The 24,994-nt window shown below is 46.7% G+C and overlaps 1 protein-coding gene across 4 annotated transcripts in view; it reads right to left on the minus strand.

Moving 5' to 3' along the window:
- Positions 1-13,344, minus strand: part of SLC5A10 (solute carrier family 5 member 10) — a 70,590-nt gene extending 57,246 nt beyond the window's left edge. For all 4 annotated transcript variants that reach the window (XM_049874704.1, XM_049874705.1, XM_049874703.1 and 1 more), the window contains exons 1-5: positions 13,231-13,344; positions 6,830-6,901; positions 6,386-6,490; positions 6,056-6,115; positions 4,724-4,828 (exon numbers count right to left, since the gene is read on the minus strand). In XM_049874704.1, the coding sequence (XP_049730661.1) occupies positions 4,724-4,828; positions 6,056-6,115; positions 6,386-6,490; positions 6,830-6,901; positions 13,231-13,344 (456 nt within the window). The remainder of the gene's footprint in view (positions 1-4,723; positions 4,829-6,055; positions 6,116-6,385; positions 6,491-6,829; positions 6,902-13,230) is intronic.
- Between the last annotated feature and the right edge of the window lie 11,650 nt (positions 13,345-24,994).

Here is a 24,994-nt window from a genome sequence, read left to right on the forward strand (position 1 = left end):
GAAAACGAAATCCACAAACAAAAGGAACTCAGCACAGGAGAGTAAGAGGAACAAAGAAAATGTTAGCACCACACACACAAAAAAAAAAAGGCACTACAAAATGACAGCAATAAACTCAACGATAAAGAACAACAATGGCTCTGCGAAGCATCTCATAACATGGATGCATCTGGGGGACATTATGCTGAGTAAAATAAGTCAATCACAAAAGGACAAATATTGCATGAGGCCACTACTGCAAAAACTCATAAAAAGGTTTACATACAAAAAGAAACAATATTTGATGGTTACCAGGGAGGGGAGGGGTGGGGATGGAAAAACACTTAATAGACAATACATAAGTGGAAGCTTTGGTCAAGGGTAAGACAGTACACAATACTGGGGAAGCCAGCACAACCTGTACAAGGCAAGGTCATGCATGGTAGCTCCACAGACATATCCAAACTCCCTGAGGGACCAAATTGCTGGGCTGAGGCCTGTGGGGACCATGGTCTCTGGGAACATCTAGTCAACTGGCATAACAGTTTATAAAGAATATGTTCTACAGTCTACTTTGGTGAATAGCATCTGGGGTCTTAAAAGCCTGTAAGCGGCTATCTAGGATACTCCACTGGTCTCACCCTTTCAGGGCCAAGAAAGAATGAAGAAAACTAAAGACACTAGGGAAAGATTAGTCCAAAGGACTAATAGACTACATCTACCATGGCTCTCCACCAGACTGAGTTCAGTACAACTAGATGGTGCCCGGCTACCACCACTAACTGCTCTGACAGGAATCACTATAGAGGGTCCCGGACAGAGCTGGAGAAAAATGTAGAACAAAATTCTAACTAAAAAAGAAAGACCAGACTTGCTGGCCTGACAGAGACTCGAGAAACCCTGAGAGTATGGCCCCCGGACACCCTTTCAGCTCAGTAATGAGGCCACTCCTGCGGTTCACACTTCAGCCAAGGATTGAACAGGCCCATGGAACAAAACAAGACTAAAGGGGGGCACCAGCCCTGGGGCAGGGACTGGAAGGCAGGAGGGAACGGGAAAGCTGGTAATAGGGAACCTAGGGCTGAGAAGGGAGAGTGTTGACCTGGGGAGTTGTTAACCAATGTCATACAGCAATGTGTGTACTGTTTGATGAAAAACTAGCTTGCTCTGTAAACCTTCATCTAAAGTTCAATTATATATATATATATATATATATATATATATATATATATATATATATAATATAGAATCCAGAACCTCCATCAAGAATACAGAGAGAGTGGGTGTTGACCCAAGAGTCTAGAGGGCGGGGCCATTGTCTGAAACGGTCTCAGAGAACAGAGAATTATTTTCAAAGCTTGAGAGCTAAGGTAATGTGTTTTGCTGACTTGCTTGGTGCCTGCTCTCCCTTCTTTCCCTTCAATTTCTCCCATTTGTGATGGAACTGTCTAGCCTGTGCCTTTTTCACCATTGTAGTTTGGAAACAGATAACTTATATTCTAGATTTCACAGATGAAGAGGATATTTTTTGGATTTTGGACTTGGAGTTGATTTAAGACTTTTGCTATGATATGATGGGGTAAATGTGTTTTACATGTGGCAAGGACATGAAGTTTTGGGGGCCAAAGGGTGGGGGGTGGGATGTTATGGATTGAACTGTGGCCCCCAAAATGTGTGTTAACTTAGTTAGGCCATGATTCCCAATATCCTGTGACTGTCCACCATTTTGTCATCAGATGTGGTCATCCTATAAGTTGTAAATCCTGCCTCTATGATGTTAATGAGGCAGGATTAGAGGCAGTTATGTTAATGAGGAAGGACTCAATCTATAAGATTGTGTCTTAAGTCAATCTCTTTTGAGATATAAAAGAGAGAATTGAACAGAGAGACAGAGGGACCTCATACCACCAAGAAGTAGTGCCAGGAGCAGAGCACATCCTTTGGACTCAGGGTCCCTGTGCTGAGAAGCTCCTAGTCCAGGGGAAGGTTGATGACAAGGACCTTCCCCCAGAGCGAACAAAGAGAGAAAGTTTTCCCCTAAGCTGGGCCCTCAATTAGGGCTTCTAGCCTCCTAAACTGTGATTGAAGACCCTTCTGTTTGTTAAAGCCATCCACTTATGGTATTTCTGTTCTAGCAGCACTAGATAACTAAGACACTCAGCAATTAGCATTCCTCGCGCATCCGCCTCCACTTTCATCCTGGCAGTCCCAGCATTTGTTCTGAAACCCCAGTCTTGATGTCAATGAGCTGCTCTCCATTTTATAGCTGGGTAAACTGAGTCATCCCCATCACAAAGCTTGCTGTTGGCTAAAGTGGAGTTTGGAATCTAGGGTTCAGAGTTTGGCTCAGTGCAGTGGTCATCAGGGCTCTGGACTTGGAGGCAGGGGCCTGAGTTCTAACTGTGACCTCTGCCTGATACACCGTGTGACCTTGGGCCAGAAAAGGCCTTCTTAGTCTCCATAACCTCCATATCCCACCTGTAAGCTGGGCAAGAGGGTCTCGAAGGCCTCACCCTCCAGGCTGAGCTCCTCACTCTGCCATGCTGGAGGTCTGGCCCAACCTACCCACTGTGAGCGTGAGATATAACTCTACTGCAGAGATATCAACAAGATGAAATGGGGGGTAAAAGAATGCTTGTGCCCACCACCTTGCCTCGTTTCCCTCACCTGCACCCCAGGGGGCCTCCTCACAGGTCTCCCTTCCCCTCAACTCTCTCCCCTCCAGCCCATCCTCTGGGAAGTGCCAGAGAGCACTTCCTAACACAAAAATCTGACCCTGTCACTCCCCTGCTTAAAACCCCCAGGTCCCTTTGGAGGAAGGACCTTGGTCTGGCATTCTACCACCTTCCGATCAGAACTTCCCTGCTCCATTGCTCACCATGGCTCTCTAGGCCAAAAAAAAAAAAAGGCCAGGACATGAAAATTAGCAGCCCAGAATCAAACAAGGCACACAGGTCTGTTTCATGTGAATTTTAGAATACATGGTCTCTGGTTTGCCACAGTCCCTACCACTCCCTATTACTCACTCCCAGCTTTTCCTCGCACTGTGTTCCTTTTCTGGCACCCAGAGGCATCTCACTTAGGGAGTCCTGGAGTCCGGGCCTCCTGACTCCACCACCTTGGACGTATCATCCTTCCCCAGACACTTCCTACACTGCCCCCTGTCCCTTTAATGTTTGTTACCCTGCCCCCCTCAGGACCTTTTGCAACCATTAGAGTCCAACTCAAAGGCTGCCCAGCAAACTCCATTGCCTCCCCTTCTAAGAGCATGCTGGACACAGCCCATCTGGTGTCCATCTGACTTGCACGGCTATCTCCCCACCGTGGTGCAAGCCCCTGGAGGGCAGGAACCACCTCTCATTTATTTCTGTATCCCTGGCTCCCAGTGAGGTGGCTGCCACAGAGGGGGCTCAGGAAATGGAGCGAGAGAGGGGAAGAACATGAATGAGTGAGAGCGAGTAAAAATGGCTTAACTTCTGACACTTGGCCTCAAAGGCAGCCCAGAGTAGGGTTCCCTCACACCCTGGAGACAGTCCCAGGGAAAGAAAGCCTCCCACAGTGCTCTGAGAACATCCTGGGAAGACAGTGTATGCTGCTTGCTTCACCCTCTTCCCTGGAGCCTGCCCAGTGGGATCCCCAAGGCACCCTGCCACATACACCAAGGCTTCTGGGGGCCTGCAGAAGATCACTACGCCCCTCCCATGCCCCGAAGCCCATTGGCTGCCTGCAGCCCCTGAGAGACCTTTGGCTCCACCGCCTCATACTCCAAGTAGATCAGGGCCAGGCTAGCTTCTCCAGCCCTAGAACCAGGTGGGCCAGGGCAACCCCACCACTGAGGAGAAAGGCATGTGGAGCATCTCCCCCACCACCCAGCAACACCCCTCACTAATCCTCACAGGAGGCACGAAGGGGCAGGCCACCTGTCACTCCTCCTCACAGTGAGGAACTGAATCCAAAGCCTTCTGGAGAGTTCTGGACATAGAGGGGCCAGCAAGAACAGAGTGGCACTACAGGGCCAGGAACGAGAAGTGGAGGGCCTGGCTTGCCACGCAGTCACTGAGAAGCTTTGGACAAGTCACCTCTCCTCCCTGGCCTCAGTTTAGATCAGGGTCTTGGGGGAGATAAGCCCTAAGCTCTTCCTGATTCTGACATTCTCATGTGTTTTCTGCTCTTAATATTTGGGTAGGACCAGGTCCAGACCCCCAAGGAAAAGCAGCCTGGAGGAGCACCCACTGGAATAGCACCCCAATCCAGGAAGGTTTCGCCAGGAGCTCAATTTAAGGGACAAAGGTGACCAGCCTGGGGGAGGAGCTAGTGAGAGACAAGAGCATCTGAACTAGCTGATATCACACGGCTTCCAGCGCCCCCTGGTGGGTACTCCTGCTCCCCTCAGTGCCGTCCCCAAGGCCCCAGTGATGGCCACTTGCCCCTGGAGATAACCCCTCCCAGTACCTCTGCGTCTAGAACCAGGGGTCAGAGCCGGAGTCCTGAGGCCTGTGTTCTGGGCCATGGACTCACTGTGTAGCCTGTAGTGCTAGTGGGCCTGCTCTCCAGGGTCCTGAACCATTATCACAGGCTTGGTGGGTGACCCTGGACATGACAGGTTCTTTCTTGGGCCCCAGTTTCCCCAGCTGTTAAACAGGTCAGGGGTGGCTGAGACAAGGTCAAGCACATTTTTGGGACCCCCAGATCAAGGGAGTTTCCAGGCTGCTCTGGCTAGGGCTGGGGGTGCGGGACAGCTCACCGATATCTTGGTGAAGACGGACAGCAGCAGGGACAGGACGGACAGGTACATGCGTATCCGCTGGCCTCCGTAGCGCTTCTGGATGTACTCAGGCATGGTGACAATCTGGAGGGAGGCACAGGTGGCTGAGCACTCCTCCGAGGCCACACCCAGGCCCAACTGTTCACTGCAGCCTAGCACTAGCCTCGAATCCCCGGCTGAATTCTGACCATATCTTACAGGCAACAAACAGAGCCACTGAGAGGCTGCGGCCGGGGACTGAGGGACAGGACTGGAGGCTATCATGGAAACTCCGGATGAGATGTAAGGCCTGAGAAGATGGCTGTAAGGTGCAGAGCAGTGGACAGGCTGAGATTCGGGAAGTGGAAACCACTGGACTTAATGATTGCCGGGTAGGGGCTGAAGGAATCAAGGACGGCGACACCAGGTGCTCAGCCTGTGTGCTGGGGCAGGAGGGGTGAGGGGGGCGGAGACCCTCCATCCTCGAGCAGCCAACAAGGCCCACCTGACCCAAGTCTTGCATTAGTGGGCTAGTGGGCTGATAGGAATATTAGTTGGACCGAAAACTAAGAGCCCTGAAAGCTTACCAGCTTGTGGTGGGAGTCCAGGCAGTCCTGCCCGTCACCCATCTTTTGAGGTAAATTACCCATTGCTGTCCAGTAGATTCTGACTCACAGTGACCCTAAAGGACAGAGTAGAACTTCCCTGTAGGGTTTCCAAGGAGCTGCTGGTAGATTTGAACGGCCAGCCTTTTGGTTAGCAGCAAAGTTCTTAACCACTGAACCACCAGGGCTCCAGTAGGAAGAGAATTATGTCCCCCAAAATATACGTTGAAGCCCTAACCCCTGGTACCTGTGAACATGACCTTGTTTGGAAATAGGATCTTCAAAGATGTTATCAGTTAACATGAGGTCAGACTGGAGTAGAATGGGTCCTAATCCCATCTGAGTGGTGTCCTTATAGAAGAGAAGAGACAGACACACAGAGGAAGATGGCCACGTGATGACAGAGGCAGAGCAGAGTGACAGCCACAAGCCGAGGAACACTAAGGACTGCTAGAAAGTTAGGAAGAAACAAGGAAGGATCTTCTCTAGAGCCTTTGGAGACAGCATGGTCCTGCTGACTCCTTGGTTTTGGACTTGCAGCCTCCAGAACTGTGAGACAGTAGATCTCTGTGGTTTCAAGCCACTCAGCTTATCACAACAGCTGCAGGAAACAAAGACAACTTCTGCCGACTTGGGTGAAGGCCCTGCAACCCTTCCTGCAGCCCCACCCTGGGCCCAGACCACAGCGAGAGGTCAGAGGGTGTCCTGAGCCCTGGAGCTGACTCACCTCTGAGGAGATGTAGATGGGCACAAACACCCATGCCAGGGCCAGCAGCACGTACGTGGCCTGAGGGGGGACAGAGGCAGGGCTAAGACAGTAGGCCGCAGTGCCAAGCAAGCCCTGCTCTAGGCCAGGGTGCAGGGGACACAGCTGGACACAGTAGGAACTTGCCATCTGGAGGCCCAGGCCAAGTCCAGCAGTTCCCTCCAGCTGCGCTATCTGTGCATGTCCCCAGAAACCCAGCTACCGAGACTGCAGCATGGCTAACACAGGAGCTGGGCTGCACTTGGTCACTGACCCCACCTCCCAGTCTGACTGTCCCCCCAAGAGTCTCACGTTCCATTCGAAGCCTGCCACAGCCAGGCCTCCAGCTGCACCCGAGCCTGCCAGTCCGATGAAGAGGCCGGACCCCTCGCTGCTGGCAAAGAGGGAGGCTCCGATCTGAAAGAGCAAGGGGAAACCAGTCAGTTACTAGTGCACCACCCAGGCCCTGCCCGCCTGACAGCACTAACTCATCCGTCTACACAAGGCTGCAGAAAAGGGTCATTGTCCCAGGTTCAGAAGAGGAGCCCAGGGCCCAGAGGGAGTTAGCATGCCCATGACTGTCCCCTCAGCTAATGAGTAGCAGAAGTAGGGGTCCACTCCAAAGCTCCTACCCTTTATACAATGTTCAGCACCCCAAGCTGGGTTCTGGGAGCAGTCCCTCAGCAAGTGCTGGCTGACCTAGAGATTTGGCTCTGCCAACCAGATGGAGGAATGGCAGGAGCCAGGGGCACTCACCGGCCACCATGTCATGTCCCGGCTTGCCAGGAAATAGCCGCTCACAGTGTTCCTGCTGGCCCGACATGAGGACTGCAAGAACAGAGGCAGAAAGTGGGGCCCTCACACATTGTGAAAAAAAAAAAAATTTTTTTTTTTTTTGTGAGGGGAATGTAAAATGGTGCGTTAAGCAGTCACTCCCCACTACTCCCACCCCAGCTCCTGGCAACCACTGATCTGCTTTCTTTCTCTACGGATTTGCCTGTTCTGGACATTTCGTATAAATGAAATCATACATATGTGGTCTTCTGTGACTGACTTATTTCTCTCAGTATAATGTTTTCAAGGTTCACCCATGTTGTAGACATGAGGACTTCATTTCTCTTTATGGATGAATAATATTCCATTGTATGAATAGTCCACATATTTGTTCATCCATTCAGGTGCTGATAGACACTTGGGTTGTTTCTACCCTTTGGCTCTTGTGAATAGTGCTGCCAGTGAACACTGGTATGCAGGTTTCTGTTTCAGTCTCTGCTTTCTGGTCTTTGGGGTATCAAGTCCAAGTCTGACCTCTGTGGGCTCCTACAGTAGTGGTGGCAGAGGTGGGATTCATGCCAAGGCCAGCCCGAGGCTGTCCTCTTGCTGCTTCTCTCAGTCCTCACTTTCTCCCCGACTGGCTGACATTTCTACCCACCAAGTTTATACCTGCTTGTGAAAGCCGGACAATGAATAAGGAAGACCGAAGAAGAATTGATGCCTTTGAATTGTGGTGTTGGAGAAGAATATTGAATATACCATGGACTGACAAAAGAACGAACAAATCTGTCTTGGAAGAAGTGCGGCCAGAGTGCTCCTTAGAGACAAGGATGGCGAGACTGTGTCTTACATACTTTGGACATGTTGTCAGGAGGGATCAGTCCCTGGAGAAGGACATCATACTTGGCAGAGTACAGGGTCAGCAGAAAAGAGGAAGACCCTCAACGAGGTGGATTGACACAGTGGCTGCGACGATGAGCTCAAGCATAACAACGATTATAAAGATGGCGCAGGACCGGGCAGTGTTTCATTCTGTTGTGCATAGGGTCACTATGAGTAGGTTACCGACTCGACGGCACCTAACAACAACAAGTTTACACCGCGCTCCCCATCCCTTAAACCAGGCTCTTCTCTCCCCTTTCAGGTTCCTTCTCTGCCGCCCTCTGAGGACAAGGAGGGTTTTGAGCCAGTGAATCTGAGAGCCCTCTGGCCTTAATTTCTTATTTTAAATATGTACTTTTATTTCTTGCGTACATTTCAACAATAACCCCTTGAGTACTGCTGCACCCTCTGTGTTGGGCTACTGATGAGGGAGATACAGAATTTGTGCTCCACATTTATAGAATGAAAAATCTGAAATCAGAATGCCTAGGAGCAAATCCTGGCTTCTCCACTTCCTGCTCTGGTGACATTTGGGCAAGTTACTTAATCCATGGGCCTCAGTTTCCTTATTTGTAATGTAGGCCTAGTAGTAGTCCCTGCCTCCTAGGGTTTTGAGGAGGTTTATTGAGTTAATGCATATAAAATACTGAGAATGGTGACTGGTAAGTGTTTAACGAAAGTCAGCAAGGCCCTGCTGTCTGGACAGCGGACAGTGGAAGGATGTGAGGGACACAGAGGTGTATTTAGATGTATAATTAGTGAATAGTTTTCACATTATACATATCATGACATAAGGCTGGCTCACAAAGTATCAATCAATACACAGGCCTATTTCTGCCTGACTTTAATTGACCCCACACCACCACCACCACCACACACACACAAACATATAAAACAACAATAAAAAACCCTCAGAGACAGCCTGAGTTCTTCAAGATGATTAAACCAATTTCTTAGACAATCAAAAGCCTTTGATATGGTTCCACCTCCATTTCCCAGCCTCAGCTCCATCACTTGCTCTACATCTGCCGTGATCCAGCTGTGCAGTTCCCTGAAGGTGTTCATGGCTGTGGCCAGGACGGCTGCTACAAGCTGTGGCCACTGTGCACCATACTGCTCCTGAGGGCTCTGGTATAAGGCCGTGCTTTCTCCTTTTCTGGGATGCTCCTTGTCCCTTTCCCCTATGGGACATTTCTTGTCATCCTTCAATGCTATGGGACTGGGGGGACATTGTCAGTTGCCTCCCTTCGTGATGGGGTCTCACCTTTCCCAACTCGGGTGGGTCTGACAGATCAGCCCCAGAGCCTGAAACATCCACTCCACAGAGCCCACACAGTCCTCGGTTGCCACGCCTAATTCAGGGACAGCACCTTGACTTAAGGGGGTAGAGTCAGCACGCAGCCAGGACCTCTGCTCAACAGCTGGGGGGTTAGAAGTGCCCCCTTGGTCTGCCCTGGCCATATATGCAGGGTTAATATTCAATGAGCTGGTGGGGGGGATGGGCATAGACATTTGTGCGGACTTGGTTCTCAAGCCTCTGCCTGTAAGAACCTCTCAGTCGTCACAATGGCCCCATGAGGTACATACATGATCATCCTCATGTTACTGATAGGAGACTGAGGCTCTGAGGTCAGGCCATCTGGATCCAGAGCCTGGGCTCAACCACTAGGCTGGTCATCTCACCTCTGTGAGGAAAACAGGGCTCAGGACAAAGCAACAGGAGGCTGGGAGAACCACAGGGAAGGGAGCTGCAGGCTTGACGATGCTACGTCACTGGATCATACTCCACATGAAGCCTTCCCTGTTTCTGGACTCTCAGTTACATGTACTGTTATGGATAGAACTGTGTCCCCCTAAAATACGTATCGTAAAGCCTAACCCCCACAGTGGTTGTAATTTTGTTTGGGAATGGGTTTTCTTTGTTATGTTAATGAAGCACTATTAGTGCAGGGTGTGTCTTAAGTCTATCTCTTTTGAGATATTAAAGAGCGAGTGAATTAAGAAAGCCTAGTTGGAGGAGTTGGAGGAAGGTAGGTGCTACGCCACATGAGATCTCCAAGAAAGCAAGGAACAGAAGCTGAAAAGAGACAAGGACCTTCCCCCTACAGCTGACAGAGAGAGAAAGATTTCCTCTAGAGCTGGTACCAGAAATTCAAACCTCTAGCCTCCTAAACAATGAGGAAATAAATGTCTGTTTGTTAAAGCCACCCACTTGTGGTATTTCTGTGATAGAAGCACTAGATGACTGAGACAGGCACCAAGGGCAGATGAGCGGCAAAGGGCCTGGTCTCAGATACCCAAAGCCATCCCCACTTAGACGTGCTCTTCTAACTAAATATCCCCCCTCCCCTCGTGCTGGTGGCCCAGAAGCCTTCTCACCATCTCTTCTCATGACTCCACCCCCCTCACCAAAAAGACTCTCCCATCAGTTCTGTCCATGCAGGCACTCCCTTGCAAGTCCTAGCCACAGACTCTCAGGCAGGCACACACATCCATACTGTGTGTTTGAGGAGAGAGAGGCCAGATTGAGAAGACTGAGAAAGTAACTTGCCCAAGTACACACAGCAGAGCCAGGACAAGGAGCCAGGTTCCAGCTCCCAGGACTGAGTCACTTGAGATTTAATGTTTAGTCACAGCATAGCTAATTCTAATTACTTCCACTGCTGTTGTTGCTACTGCTACTACTACTGCTGCTGCTACTACTACTACTGCTGCTGCTGCTATTACTACTGCTGCTGCTACTACTACTGCTGCTGCTGGTGCTACTACTACTGCTGCTACTACTACTGCTGCTGCTGGTGCTACTACTACTACTGCTGCTGCTACTACTACTGCTGCTGCTACTACTACTGCTGCTACTACTACTGCTGCTGCTGGTGCTACTACTACTACTGCTGCTGCTACTACTACTGCTGCTGCTGGTGCTACTACTACTACTGCTGCTGCTACTACTACTGCTGCTACTACTACTGCTGCTGCTGGTGCTACTACTACTACTGCTGCTGCTACTACTACTGCTGCTACTACTACTGCTGCTGCTGGTGCTACTACTACTACTGCTGCTGCTACTACTACTGCTGCTGGTGCTACTACTACTACTGCTGCTGCTACTACTACTGCTGCTGCTGGTGCTACTACTACTACTGCTGCTGCTGCTACTACTACTGCTGCTGCTACTACTACTGCTGCTGCTGGTGCTACTACTACTACTGCTGCTGCTACTACTACTGCTGCTGCTGGTGCTACTACTACTACTGCTACTGCTACTACTGCTGCTGCTGGTGCTACTACTACTACTGCTGCTGCTGCTACTACTACTGCTGCTGGTGCTACTACTACTGCTGCTGCTGGTGCTACTACTACTACTGCTGCTGCTACTACTACTGCTGCTGCTGCTGCTACTACTACTGCTGCTGCTGGTGCTACTACTACTACTGCTGCTGCTACTACTACTGCTGCTGCTGGTGCTACTACTACTACTGCTGCTGCTACTACTACTGCTGCTACTACTACTGCTGCTGCTGGTGGTACTACTACTGCTGCTGCTGCTACTACTACTGCTGCTGCTACTACTACTACTGCTGCTGCTGCTACTACTACTGCTGCTGCTACTACTACTGCTGCTGCTGGTGCTACTACTACTGCTGCTGCTGCTACTACTGCTGCTGCTGGTGCTACTACTACTGCTGCTGCTGCTACTACTGCTGCTGCTGGTGCTACTACTACTACTGCTGCTGCTGCTACTACTACTACTGCTGCTGCTGCTACTACTGCTGCTGCTGCTACTACTACTACTGCTGCTGCTGGTGCTACTACTACTGCTGCTGCTGGTGCTACTACTACTACTGCTGCTGCTGCTACTACTGCTGCTGCTGCTACTACTACTGCTGCTACTGCTACTGCTGCTGCTGGTGCTACTACTACTGCTGCTGCTACTACTACTGCTGCTGCTGGTGCTACTACTACTGCTGCTGCTACTACTACTGCTGCTACTACTATGGCTGCTGCTACTGTTGATACTACTGTCACCACCAGTACTACTGCTGCTACTCCTACTTTACTGCTACTGCTACTGCTGCTGCTGCTCCTGCTACTATTGAGACTACTGCCACCACCACTGCTACTGCTATTACTACTGCTGCTACTCCTACTTTAGTACTACTGCTACTAGTGTTACCGCTATTTTGCTGCTACTAGTACTTTTGCCACTTCTACTGCTGCTGTTTGCTTCTACTAGTAGTAGTACTACTGCTGCTGCTACTATGGCACCAATAGCAGCAGCAGAGTGCAGTACTGCTGGGTGCATTTGCTAGGAGCCCTCACCCCTGGGAGGTGGGTGATGCCCCTATTTTACAGATCAGGACACCTAAGCTCAGAAATCTGAGTGACTTGCCTAAAAGGCCTGAGCTGGGACATGACCTGTTTCCTGACACCCAGGCCCTCAGGCTTAGGCCTGGGGCTACAGAAGGTAAGAGTGGGACACTCATCCTTGCCAGGGGTATGAAGACCTCAGAATGCCAGGGCTCAGGTGCCAGCCAGGAGACTGCGGGGCAAAGAGGTGGAGCCAGGCCTTCCCAGATCCAAAGTGCAGAGGGGGTGAGGGGAGCAGGGTGGAAGGTGGAAAGCCTGAAGAAGCCCTCCTCCCTGGGATCAAGCAAGTGGCCTTGTACGTCCGCTTCCTTGTCAGGGATTCCTCAAATGTCGGCATCAGAAACACAGAAGAGTCACGATGGAGCACCTCACTCTGCAAGGTCCTGGGCTCGCTGGGCAAGCTCGCCTCTCAGAACGTGGGCTCTTCATCTGCAAACAGGGGCTGTCCTTCTCCTCGCAGGGCTGGGGAGTCATGTGATAGGGAAGCGCCTGAACAAGGGGCTCAAGCGCTGCTGAAAAAAGTTGATGGGGCTCCAGTCGCCTGCCTCTCTTATCAATGGAGAGAAGCGTTGGCTTATTAACTTGGCCCATGGGGATGCAAATCTCCTGGGAGCCTGTTCTACGTAAAGATTCCCGGGCTCTCGGGCCCCTCCCTGCCTCTTGGATTCTGATTTAGCAGGCTTAGGTGCAGCCTGGGAAACTGTACTTGTGAAAGCAAACCCTGGGATGATATAGCTCAGGCAGGTTCAAGCCCTTAGATCCCCAGATGGCAGGCATGGAAACCAAGACTAATGAACCAGTGCGGGTGCCCAGGCTCTCCGTCTTGTGGGTGGCAGAACCAGAACCTCTGCTGGGCCATCAGAGCCCTGTCTGGGCTGGCCGACCTGGTGGTGAGAGTCCCACCACATGCTCTGCCGAGCCTTGGCGCAACCCCCCACACTCCATCAGCCCTACTTCGCAGATGAGACACTACTGCCCTAAGAGGAAAGGGCTCGGATGGGAGTAGAAGCTGCCAGGAGTCAGGACCTGGGGAAACTGACACTGGCGCTGTGGGGCACACCTGGGCTCCATCCCCACACTTGGCATCACCCAAGTCCCACAGGCAGCCCCCCCACCACAGGTGCCCTTACCCATATGCCCACCAGCACGTTCAGGGCAAAGTATACGGCTATGACAGTGATGTCAGCTGCATTCAGCTGCGGCCCAGCAGCGTGGAGGTCTCCAGTGGAGTTGTCAGCAGCCATCCTGTGGGCACCGGCTCTGAAGCGAGTCTGAGGGGCAAGCCGGTCAGAATGTGCTTTCTGAAGGGAACTAATTGATCATTAAACCGAGCAGATGGTGGCATCCTCAGCCCATGACGTGGCTGCATGCAGCGCCCAGCTTCAAAGTGCAACCGTAACCCCTTCACCCTCCCTAGGAGAGCAGCGACGCCCAGAGCGGGGGGGGGGGGGAGGTAAGGAGGAGGAAGCCCCTGAAACCCAGCAGAGGGAAAATCAAGGTGAGTTTAGTGGACTTGAAGGCCCAGAAGAGCCCCAGAAAGAAAGAAGTGGAGTTGCCAAGTGCGGCTGGAATGCTATTTAATTCTTATGGGAAGCACAGGTGTTCTGGGCTGACTTCTTGCCTCTGGAATATCACTGTGAGGTGGCCTTGTTCTACCCTGCAGCCACCAGGCCATGAGTGGGTGAGAAGGACTTGGGGAAACTCCTGCATTACTGTTTATTCCAGCACCAACAGCCCTGGTCCCTGAAATGTCCCTGGATAGGACAGTGAAGGCCTGTCCCCCAAATTTCTCCTCTCCTATTCTAGACCAACAAAAAGGCCCAAACCCATCAGCCTGACTATATCCAGCTCCCCATGGCTGACCTGGGGCCAGTCAGGGAGTCATTCTGTCAAGCATCTACCGGGGGCCAAGGACCGTGCTTAGCTTTTTGACACCACACCTCCTTTCATGCTTGAAGGGACCAAAGTCATCTCACAGCACAGTCAAGGGAACAAAGGTGGGAAGAGGTGGGGCAGGTGTCGGTCACACGGCTACCAAATCTGACCCCAAATTCTCTCTGGTGAGTGTTGGCTCTGAGTCCATTTGGGTGCCACGTGGGCCATGGCTGCACAGCTTCCCTCCTTCCTGATGTTCACTCATTAATTCACTCGGTATGCCCAGCCAGGCCAGACCTCTCAAGCCTCCAGTGCAGTGACAACACTGACCAGTGGCTTTGCAGAGCACTTGGACTTTAACCAGAGCACGCAGCCTGCCAGGGTGTTAATGAGTGAGCGACCTGTCAGTGGACACACGCTGCCTGCAAACCTGTTACTCTGTAACCTCCAGGGAAGGGTTTAAAGATTGATCTCCTAGCCCGCAGGGCTGGACAGGAGGAGCGAGCAAGTCGCTACGCATAGCAGACCTCAGGCAGGGTCAAAGACGGCCCATCTCCACAACTGCCCACCCTCCTGGCCTTCAGCCAACTAGCTTCAGACGGTGCTTACGTTCCAAGTGATCATTTGAAAGGTGTCACCAATCAAAAGACTGCTCTGCCCTGGTCAAAAAGACATAGATCAAAAATGTCCAGATTCATCAAATCCGTCTCCCTAAGGGAAGGTCATCGAACCAACCGTATATAGTCCTCTGCCACTGCCAGGGTCTCAGGAGGAAATAAACCACTGAGAGAGAAAGTCCTGGGGAAGAGGAAGCAGGTCGGCTGAGAGACAGGACAGGAGGTGGGTGGCAGCAGAGGATGCAGAGGGAGAAGTAGCACACCTGAGCCCTGGTCACACCTGAGCTTCCACAGTCCACCCATTCACCCCGCCAGGATCCCACAGGATAGGGAAGATAGGACCTGCCCAGCAGAGAAGCCATCCACCTCACACTCCTGTAAGCTACATCCATCTAAGAGGAAGCTACCGCCCCAACACCATCTCCCTGGAAAAGGCGTAGGGAGGGCCAGATGCTGAACATCAACGGCTATTAGGGAAATGTGGGGTCATTGGTTTGGCCCTGTCAAAGCAGGATGACTAGAGCCGTTTCCATCTTTTGAGGGGTGTAGGGGGTCTATGGGCCTGTTTTCTTTCTTAAATGCCTCAGAACGGTGAAGGAGGCCTGGTTCAGTTAAAGCAGTGGGTGAGCTACAGGGGACTGTACACCTGAGCCCTGGTCACAACCTGAGCTTTGAGCTTCCACAGTGTGAAGGGAGGACATAGATTGTGTGACTTTACCCACAGCTACTCTGCAACATCCTGTGAGTGAAACCCTCCGGGTCTGCTCTGAAGACGGGCTGCCGGTTCGAGCTCCAGCCTTCTGTTGATCCTGCTTTTGAGATAAACACAGGACTTGTCATTTATTCTGTTAAATATCATCTGCCTGTCTGTCCTTACAGAAACACTGACACAGGTGTCCAGAGCTACAATGCAAGGACACTCAAGGCAGCAGAACACAGGGAATGTCCTAAATATCTACCTCCATCCTGTGACCAATACCATGACCACTGAAAAGATGAGGCAACATTTGGCAATGGATAATGGCAATAGTTGAACAACCTGATGAACATAAATAATTGTACGTGTGAAGATTGTTGAAATGTCAAATGTTTTGTTACATAGATATTTACCACAATTAAAAAAAAAAAAAAAGATGAGGCAGCTTTATATATTGATAAGAAGATACAATTTTTTGTGGAAAATTACACAGAACATAAAATTCACCGTTTTAACCATTTCAAGGAGCACAATTCAGTGGTACTTAGTACACTCACAATGTTGTGCAACCATCGCCACTCTCTAGTTCCAGAACTTTCTCATCACCCCAAATGGGATACCCATTAAGTAGTCACTCCCTACTACCCCTCCCCCAGCCTCTGGCAACCACTAATCTGCTTTCTGTCTCTGTGGATTTGCCTATTCTGGACGCTTCTTATAAATTGAATCATACATATGTGGCCTTTGTGACTCGCTTCCTGCACTTGGCATAATGTTTTTGAGATTCACGCATGTCACGGCATGTAACACTGCTTTATTCCTTCTTATGAATGAATAATATTCCATGGTATGAATAAACCATGTTTTGGTTATCCATTCATCAGCTGATGGGCATTTGGGTTGTTTCCATTCTTTGGCTATTGTGAATACTGTTGCTATGAATATTTCTGTACAGTTTTTTTTTTTTAAACACCTGTTTTCAATTCTCTTGGGTACACTCCTAGGACTGGAGTTGCTGGGTCATGTGGTAATTCTATGTTTAACTTCCTGAGGAACCAAACTCTTTTCCACAGAAGCAGCACCATTTTACATTCCTATCAGCAGTGCACAAGGGTTCCACTTTCTCCACATTTTCAGGGTTTTTATTATAGTCATCTTTGTGGGTGAAGTGGCTTCTCATTGTGGTTTTGATTTGCATTTCCCTAGAGGTTCAGTGGTTAAGCATTAGGCTGCTAACCACTCCTTGGATACCCTATGGGGCATTTCTATTCTGTCGTATAGCCTCGCTATGAGTTGGAATCGCCTTGATAGCAAATGGGTTTTTTTTTTTTTTAATGCCTAACAATGCTCAGCATCTGTTATGAACTGAATTGTGTCCCCCCCAAAATATGTGTTGTAAATCCTAACCCCTTTACCAGTAGTTATAAGCCCATTTGGGAATGAGTTTTCTTTGTTATGTTAATGAGAAAGTATTAGTATACAGTGTGTCTTCAGTCAATCTCTTTTGAGATATAAAAGAGATTAAATAAGCAAGTGAGCAAGCAGAGATGGGGGAAGAGAGATGCCAAACCACATGATGATTGCCCAGGAGCAGAAGTTCAAAAGAGACAAGGACTTTCCTCTAGAGCTAACAGAGAGCCTCGGAGCTGACACCCTGAATTCGGACTTTCAATAGGGTCACTATAAGTTGGAATCTACTTGACGGCAACAGGCTTTTTTTTTTTTTTTTTTTTTTAGCCTCCTAAACTGAAAAAATAAATTTGTTTGTTAAAACCACCCATTTGTGGTATTTCTGTAATAGAAGCACTAGATAACTAAGACAGCATCCTGCCATATACTTATTGGCCATTTTTATGTCTTGTTTGGAGAAATGTGTTTTCAAAATCTTTGCCTGTGTTTTAATTAGGTTGTTTGTCCTTTGGTTGTTGATTCGTATGTGTTCTTTATGTATTTTGGATTGTAGACCCTTATCGGATAAATGATTTACAAATATTTTATCCCATTCTGTGCATTGTCTTTTCACGCTCTGATAAGGTCCTTTGATATGCAAAAGATTTCCATTTTTATGAAGTCCAATTTATCTTTTGTTGTTTGTGCTGTAAATGCTAAGAATCCATTGCCACAGCCAAGGTCATGAAAATTTACCCCTGGTTTTCTTCTAAGAGTTTTATAGTTTTAGCTCTTATATTTAGGCCATTGAAGCATTCTGAGTTAATTTTTGTATATGGTGTGGGGTAAGGGTGTAGCTTCATTCTTTTGCCTATGGAGATCCACTTGTCCAAGCAGTGTTTGTTGAAGAGGCCATTCTTTCCTGCATTGAATGGTCTTGTCACTGCTGTTGAAAACCAACTGGCCATAGATATTTGAGTTTTTTCCTGGACTCTCATATCTATCCCATTGGCTTATATGTTTGTCCTTATACAAGTACCACACTGTTTCAGTTACTGTAGTTTTGTAAAAAGTTTTAAAATTGGGAAGTATGAGTTCCAACTTCGTTCTCCCTTCTCAGTATTGTTTTGGCTATTTGGGGTCCCTTGAAATTCCACATGAATTGACAACAGGGTTTTCCATTTCTGGAAAAAAAAAAAGGCCATTGGGATTTTGAAAAGGATTGCACTGAATTTGTAGATCAGTTTGAGTAGTGTTGCCATCTTGACATTATTAAGGCTTCCAATCCATAAATATGAGGATCTTTTTCAAATTTGTTTAGGTCTTCTTTAATTAAAAACATTTTTTTATTGTAGTAAAATATATGCAACAAAACATCTGTCATTTCAATTCAGTGACATTAATTACACTCATCATGGTGTGCAACATCACTGCTATCCATTTCCAATTTTCTCCATCACCCTCAACAGAAACTCAGTATCCTTTAGCAATAACTTCCCTTTTCCCAATTCACCTGCCCCTGGTAACCACTAATAAATTTTATCTCTACGCATTTGCCTATTCTAGATATTTCATATAAGTGGGATGGACCATACAATATTTGTCCTTTTGTAACTGACTTATTTCACTCAGCATAAAGTTTTCAAGATTTATTCATGTCATAGCATGTATCAGAACTTCATTTCTTTTTATGTCGTTGTTGTTAGGTGCCGCCGAGTCAGTTCCAACTCATAGCGACCCTATGCACAACAGAGCGAAACATTGCCTGGTCCTGAGCCATCCTTACAATTGCTGTTATGCTTGAGCTCATTGTTGCAGCCACTGTGACAATCCACCTCGTTGAAGGTTTTCCTCTTTTCCGCTGACCCTGTACTCTGCCAAACATGATGTCCTTCTCCAGGGACTGATCCCTCCTGACATGTCCAAAGTATGTAAGATGCAGTCTCACCATCCTTGCTTCTAAGGAGCAATCTGGTTGTACTTCAAAGACAGATTTGTTCATTCTTTTGGCAGTCCATGCTATATTCGATATTCTTCACCAACACCACAATTCAAAGGCGTCAATTCTTCTTCAGTCTTCCTTATTCATTGTCCAGCTTTCACATGCATAGGATGCGATTGAAAATACCATGGCTTGGGTCAGGCCGAAGGCCAGATGAGTTGTGGAATGACATCAAGGACATCATACATGAAGAAAGCAAGAGGTCACTGAAAAGACAGGAAGGAAAGAAAAGACCAAGATGGATGTCAGAGGAGACTCTGAAACTTGCTCTTGAATGTCAAACAGCTAAAGAAAAAGGAAGAATTGACGAAGTAAAGAGCTGAACAGAAGATTTCAAAGGGCATCTTGAGAAGACAAAGTATTTCTTTTTATGATTAGATAATATTGCATTGGTCGTTGTCTTAGTCATCCAATGCTGCTATGAAAGAAATACCACGAGTATGGCTTTAACAAAGAAAATTATTCTCTCACAGTCTAGTAGGTTGGTTAGAAGTCCAAATTCAGGGCGCCGGCTCCAGGGGGAGGTTTTCTGTCAGCTCTGGAGGGAGGTCCTCATCATCAGTCTTCCCCTGGTCTGGGAGCATCTCAGCGCAGGAACCTTAGGTCCAAAGGAAGCGTTCTGCTCCTGGCGCTGCTTTCTTGGTGGTATGACGTTCCCATGTCTCTATGCTCACTTCTCTCTTTTATATCTCAAATGAGATTGGCTTAAGACACTACCTAATCTTATAGACCTCTTCAATATAACTGCTGCTAATCCATCTTATTACATCATAGTGATAGGATTTACGACATATAGGGAAATCACATCAGAAGATAAAATGGTAGACAATCGTACAAGGGAATCATGACCTAGCCAAGTTCACAGATATTTTTGGGGGACACAATTCAATCCATGACAGATATATATATACTACATTTTGTTTATCCATCCATTTGTTGATGGACATTTGAGTGGTTTCTACCTTCTGGCTATTGTGAACAATGCTTCAATGAATACTGCTGTACAAGCATCTATTTGAGACACTGCTTTCAAGTCTTCTAAGTATATACCTAGGACTGGAATTGCTGGGTCATATGGTAATTTTATGTTTAATTATTATTATTATTTTATTTTATTATTTTTTTTGAGGAACCGCCACATTGTTTTCCATAGTTTTTGCTACATTTTACAATCCCACCAGCAATGGATGAGGGTTCCAATTTCTCTACATTCTCACCAACACTTGTTGCTTTCTGGGTTTTTTGTTTGTTTGCTTTGTTTTTTAATAATAGCTATCCTGGATTAAAAAAAAAAATTTTTTTTTATTCTAGTGGGGGTGGAGTGTATCTCATTGTGGTTTTGATTTGTACTTCCCTCATGACTATTGATGGTCAGCACCTTTTCACATATTTATTGGCCTTTTTAATATCTTCTTCAGGAGCCCTGGCAGTGCAGTGATTAAGTGCTTGCCTGCTAACTGAAAGGTCAGTGGTTTGAACCTTCCAGCCACTCTGTGGAAAAAAGATGTGGCAGTCTGCTTCTGTAAAGATTACAGCCTTAGAAATCCTATAGGGGCAGTTCTGCTCCGTCCTATAGGGTCACTATGAGTCAGAATTGACTCAAAGGCAACAGGTATATTTTATGTGGTAAAGTGTCTATCTATTAACTCCTTTGCCCATTTTTTTGTCTTTTTGTTGTAGAGTTTGAGGAGTTCTATATGTAGTCTGGATAGTAAACCCTTATCAGAACTGCCCCATAGGATTTCCAAGGAGAGGCTGATGGATTTGAACTGCCAACCTTTTGGTTAGCTGTGGTAACTCTTAACCATTCTGTAGATTGTCTCTTCACTTTCTTGATAAAGCCCTTTGATGCACAAAGTTTTTAATTCTTATAAAGTCCTGTTTATCGATTTTGTCTTTTGTTGCTCATGTTTTTTGTGTCATATCTAAAAATCCATTCTCAAAAACTAGGTCCCAATGCATTGTTGTTGTTAGGTGCCGTTGAATCAGTTCCAACTCATAGCGACCCTATGTACAACAGAACGAAACGCTGCCTGGTCCTGCACCATCTTCACAATCATTATGCTTGAGCCCATTGTTGCTGCCACTGCGTCAATCCATCTCACTGAGGGTCTTCCTCTTTTTCGCTGACCTTCTACTTTACCAAGGATGATGGCCTTCTCCAGAGACTGGTCCCTCCTGATAACATGTCCAGATTATGAAAGTCTTAACCATTCTTGCTTCTAATGAGCATTCTGGGTGTAATTCTTCCAGGACAGATTTGTTTGTTCTTCTGGCAGTCCATGGTATATTCAATATTCTTCACCAACACCATAATTCAAAGACATCAATTCTTCTTCTGTCTTCCTTATTCATTGTTCAGTTTTCACGTGCATACGAAGCGATCGAAAATGCCATGGCTTGGGTCAGGTGTACCTTAGTCCTTAAAATGACATCTTTGCTTTTCAACTCTTTAAAGAGGTCTTTTGCAGCAGATTTGCCTAATACAATGCATTTGATTTCTTGGCTGCTGCTTCTATAGGCATTGAGTGTGGATCCAAGTGAAATGAAATTCTTTATGACGTCAATATTTTCTTTGTTTATCGTGGTGTTGCTTATTGGTCCAGTTGTGAGGATTTTTGTTTTCTTTATGTTGAGGTTTAATCCAAACTGAAGACTGTGGTCTTTGATCTTCATCAGTAAGTGCTTCAAGTCCTCTTCACTTTCAGCAAGCAAGGTGGGTGTGTCATCTGTATATCACAGCTTGTTACTGAGTCTTCCTCCAATCCTGATGCCCCATTCTTCTTCATATAGTCCAGCTCCTCAGATTATTTGCTCACCATACAGATCAAATAGGTATGGCGAAAGGATACAATCCTGACACAAACTTTTCTTAGCTTTAAACCACGCAGTATCCCCTTGTTCTGTTGGAACAACTGCTTCTTGGTCCAGGCCCAGGTTCTTCACGAGCACGGTTAAGTGTTCTGGAAATCCCAATCTCTGCAATGTTATCATTAATTTGTTATGATCCACAGTCCAATCCCTTTGCACAGACAATAAAACATTCTCTGCTTTCAACCAGGATCCATCTGACATCAGCGATGATATCCCTTGTTGCACGTCCTCTCCTGAACCTGGCTTGAATTTCTTGCAGTTCCCTGTCACTGTACTGTTACAACCACTTTTGAATGATCTTCAGCAAAATTTTACTTGTGTGTGAAATTAATGATTTTTCGATAATTTCCACATTCTGTTGCTCACCTTTATTTGGAATGGGTACAAATATTGATCTCTTCCAGTCAGTTGGCCAGGTAGCTGTCTTCCAAATTTCTTGGCAGAGACGAGTGAGCGCTTCCAGTGCTGCATCCATTTGTTGAAACATCTCAATTCATATTACATCAATTCCTGCAGCCTTGTTTTTTTTTTTTTTTTTTACCAGTTCCTTCAGTGAAGCTTGGACCTTTTCCCTCAGTACCATCGGTTCTTGATCATATGCTACCTCCTGAAATGGTTGAAAGTCAACCAGTTCTTTTCAGTATGGTGACTCTGTGTATTCCTTCTATCTTCTTTTGATGCTTCCTGAGTCATTTAATATTTCCCCCCCATAGAATCCTTCAATATTGTTACTTGAGGCTTGAACTTTTTTTTCAGTTCTTTTAGTTTGAGAAATGCCAAACGTGTTCTTCCCTTTTGGTTTTCTAACTCCAGGTCTTTGCACATGTCATTATAATACTTTGTCTTCTCAAGCTGTCCTTTGAAATCTTCTGTTCAGCTCTTTTACTTCATCATTTCTTCTGCTTCCTTTAGCTACTTGCTGTGCAAGAGCAACTTTCAGAGTCTCTTCTGACATCCATTTTGTTCTTTTCTTTTTTTCCTATATTTTTAATGACCTCTTGGTTTATTCTTGTATGATGTCCTTGGTGTCATTCAACAATTCGTCTGGTTCTTGGTCATTAGTGTTCACAGTGTCAAGTCTATTCTTGAGATGGTCTCTGAATTCAGGTGGAATATACTCAAGGTCACACTTTGGCTGTTGTGGACTTGTTCCAATTTTCTTCAGCTTCAACATGAGCTTGCTTATGAGCAGTTGATGATCTGTTCCATAGTCGGCCCCTGAACTTGTTCTGACTGATGATATTGAGCTTTTCCATGGATTCTTTCCACGTATGTAGTCAGTTTGATACCTGTGTATTCCATCTGGTGAGGGCCACATGTGTAGTCACTGTTTATGTTGTTGAAAAAGGGTATTTGCATTGAAGAAGTTGCTGGTCTTGCAAAATTCTATCATGCAATCTCCGGAATGGCTTCTATCACTAAGGCCATGTTTTCCAACTACTGATCCTCCTTCTTTGTTTCCAACTTTCGCATTCCAATCACCAGTAACTATCAATGCATCCTGATTGCATGTTTGATCAGTTTCAGACTGCAGAAGTTGGTAAAAATCTTCAATTTCTTCATCTTTGGCCTTAGTGGTTGGTGCGTAAATTGGAATAATAGCCGAATTAACTTGTCTTCCTTGTAGACGTATGGATATTATCCTATCACTGACAGCAATGTACTTCAGGAGAGATCTTGAAATGTTCTTTTTGACAATGAGCATGACACCATTCCTCTTCAATTTGTCATTCCCGGCATAGTAGACCTTATTATTGTCTGATTAAAAATGGCCAATACCAGTCCATTTCAGCTCACTGATGCCCAGGATATCCATCTGTATGTGTTCCGTTTCATTTTGACAACTTCTAATTTTCCTAGATTCATACTTCATACATCCCACATTCCAGTTATTAATGGATGTTTGCAGCTGTTTTTTCTCATTTATTATATTGAACTTTAGATGAAGGTTTACAGAACTAGTTTCTCGTCAAACTAGTTAGTACACACATTATTGTATGACACTGGTTAACAACCCCACGACATGTCAACACTCTCCCTTCTCAACCCTGGGTTCCCTATTATCAGCTTTCATGTTCCCTCCTGTCTTCCAGTCCCTGCCCCAGGGCTGGTGCCCCCCTTTAGTCTTGTTTTGTTCATAGGCCTGTTCAATCTTTGCCTGAAGGGTGAACCTCAGGAGTGACTTCATTACTGAGCTGAAAGGATGTCCGGGGCCATACTCTCTGGGTTTCTCCAGTCTCTGTCAGGCCAGCAAGTCTTGTCTTTCTTTTTGAGTTAGAATTTTGTTCTACATTTTTCTCCAGCTCTATCTGGGACCCTCTATTGTGATCCCTGTCAGAACGGTCAGTGGTGGTAGCTCAGCAAAATCTAGTTGTACTGAACTCATCTGGTGGAGGCCATGGTAAATGTGGTCCATCAGTCCTTTGGACTAGTCTTTCCCTTGTGTCTTTAATTTTCTTCATTCTTCTTTGCTTCCGAAGGGGTAAGAACGGTGGAGTATGTTAGGTGGCTGCTCACCAAAGTAAAATGCAGAACATTTTCTATATTGACTATGATACGGCAATTGAGCTAGATGTTCCCTGAGACCATGGTTCCCACAGCCCTCAGCCCAGCAGTTTGGCACATCAGGGAGCTTGGATGTGTCTATGGAGCTACCATGACCTTGCCTTGTACAGGTTGTGTTGGTTTCCCCAGTATTGTGTACTTCCTTACCCTTCACCAAAGTTACCACTTATCTATTGTCTATTAAGAGTTTTTCCTTCCCCACCCCTCCCCTCCCTGGTAATCATCAAATATTGTTTCTTTTTGTATGTAAACCCTTTCATGAGTTTTTACAGTAGTGGTCTCATACAATATTTGTCCTTTTGTGGTTGACTTATTTCATTCAGCATAATGCCCTCCAGATTCATCCATGTTATGAGATACTTCACAGATTCATTGTTGTTCTTTATTATTGCATAATACTCCATTGTGTGTATATACCACAGATCATTTATCCATTCATCTGTTGATGGGTATCTAGGTTGTTTCCAACTTTTTGCTATTGTGAGCAATGCTGCAATGAACATGGGTGTGCATGTGTCTATTCGTGAAATTACTCTTATTTCTCTAGGATATATTCCTAGAAGTGGGATTGCTGGATCATACGGTATTTCTATTCCTAGCTTTCTAAGGAAGTGCCGTATCATTTTCCAAAATGGTTGTATCATTTTGCATTCCCACCAGCAGTGCATAAGAGTTTTGATCTCCCTGCAGGCTCTCCAACATTTGTTATTTCCTGTTTTATTAATTCGTGCCAGAGATGGTATCTCATTGTGGTTTTGATTTGCATTTCTCTGATGGCTAGAGATTGTGGGCATTTCCTCATGTGTCTGTTGGCTGCTTGAATGTCTTCTTTGGTGAAGTGTCTGTTCATTTCCTTTGACCATTTTTTAATTGGA

Source organism: Elephas maximus, chromosome 2 (assembly GCF_024166365.1).
Source record: "Elephas maximus indicus isolate mEleMax1 chromosome 2, mEleMax1 primary haplotype, whole genome shotgun sequence".
NCBI classification, from domain to species: Eukaryota; Metazoa; Chordata; class Mammalia; order Proboscidea; family Elephantidae; genus Elephas; species Elephas maximus.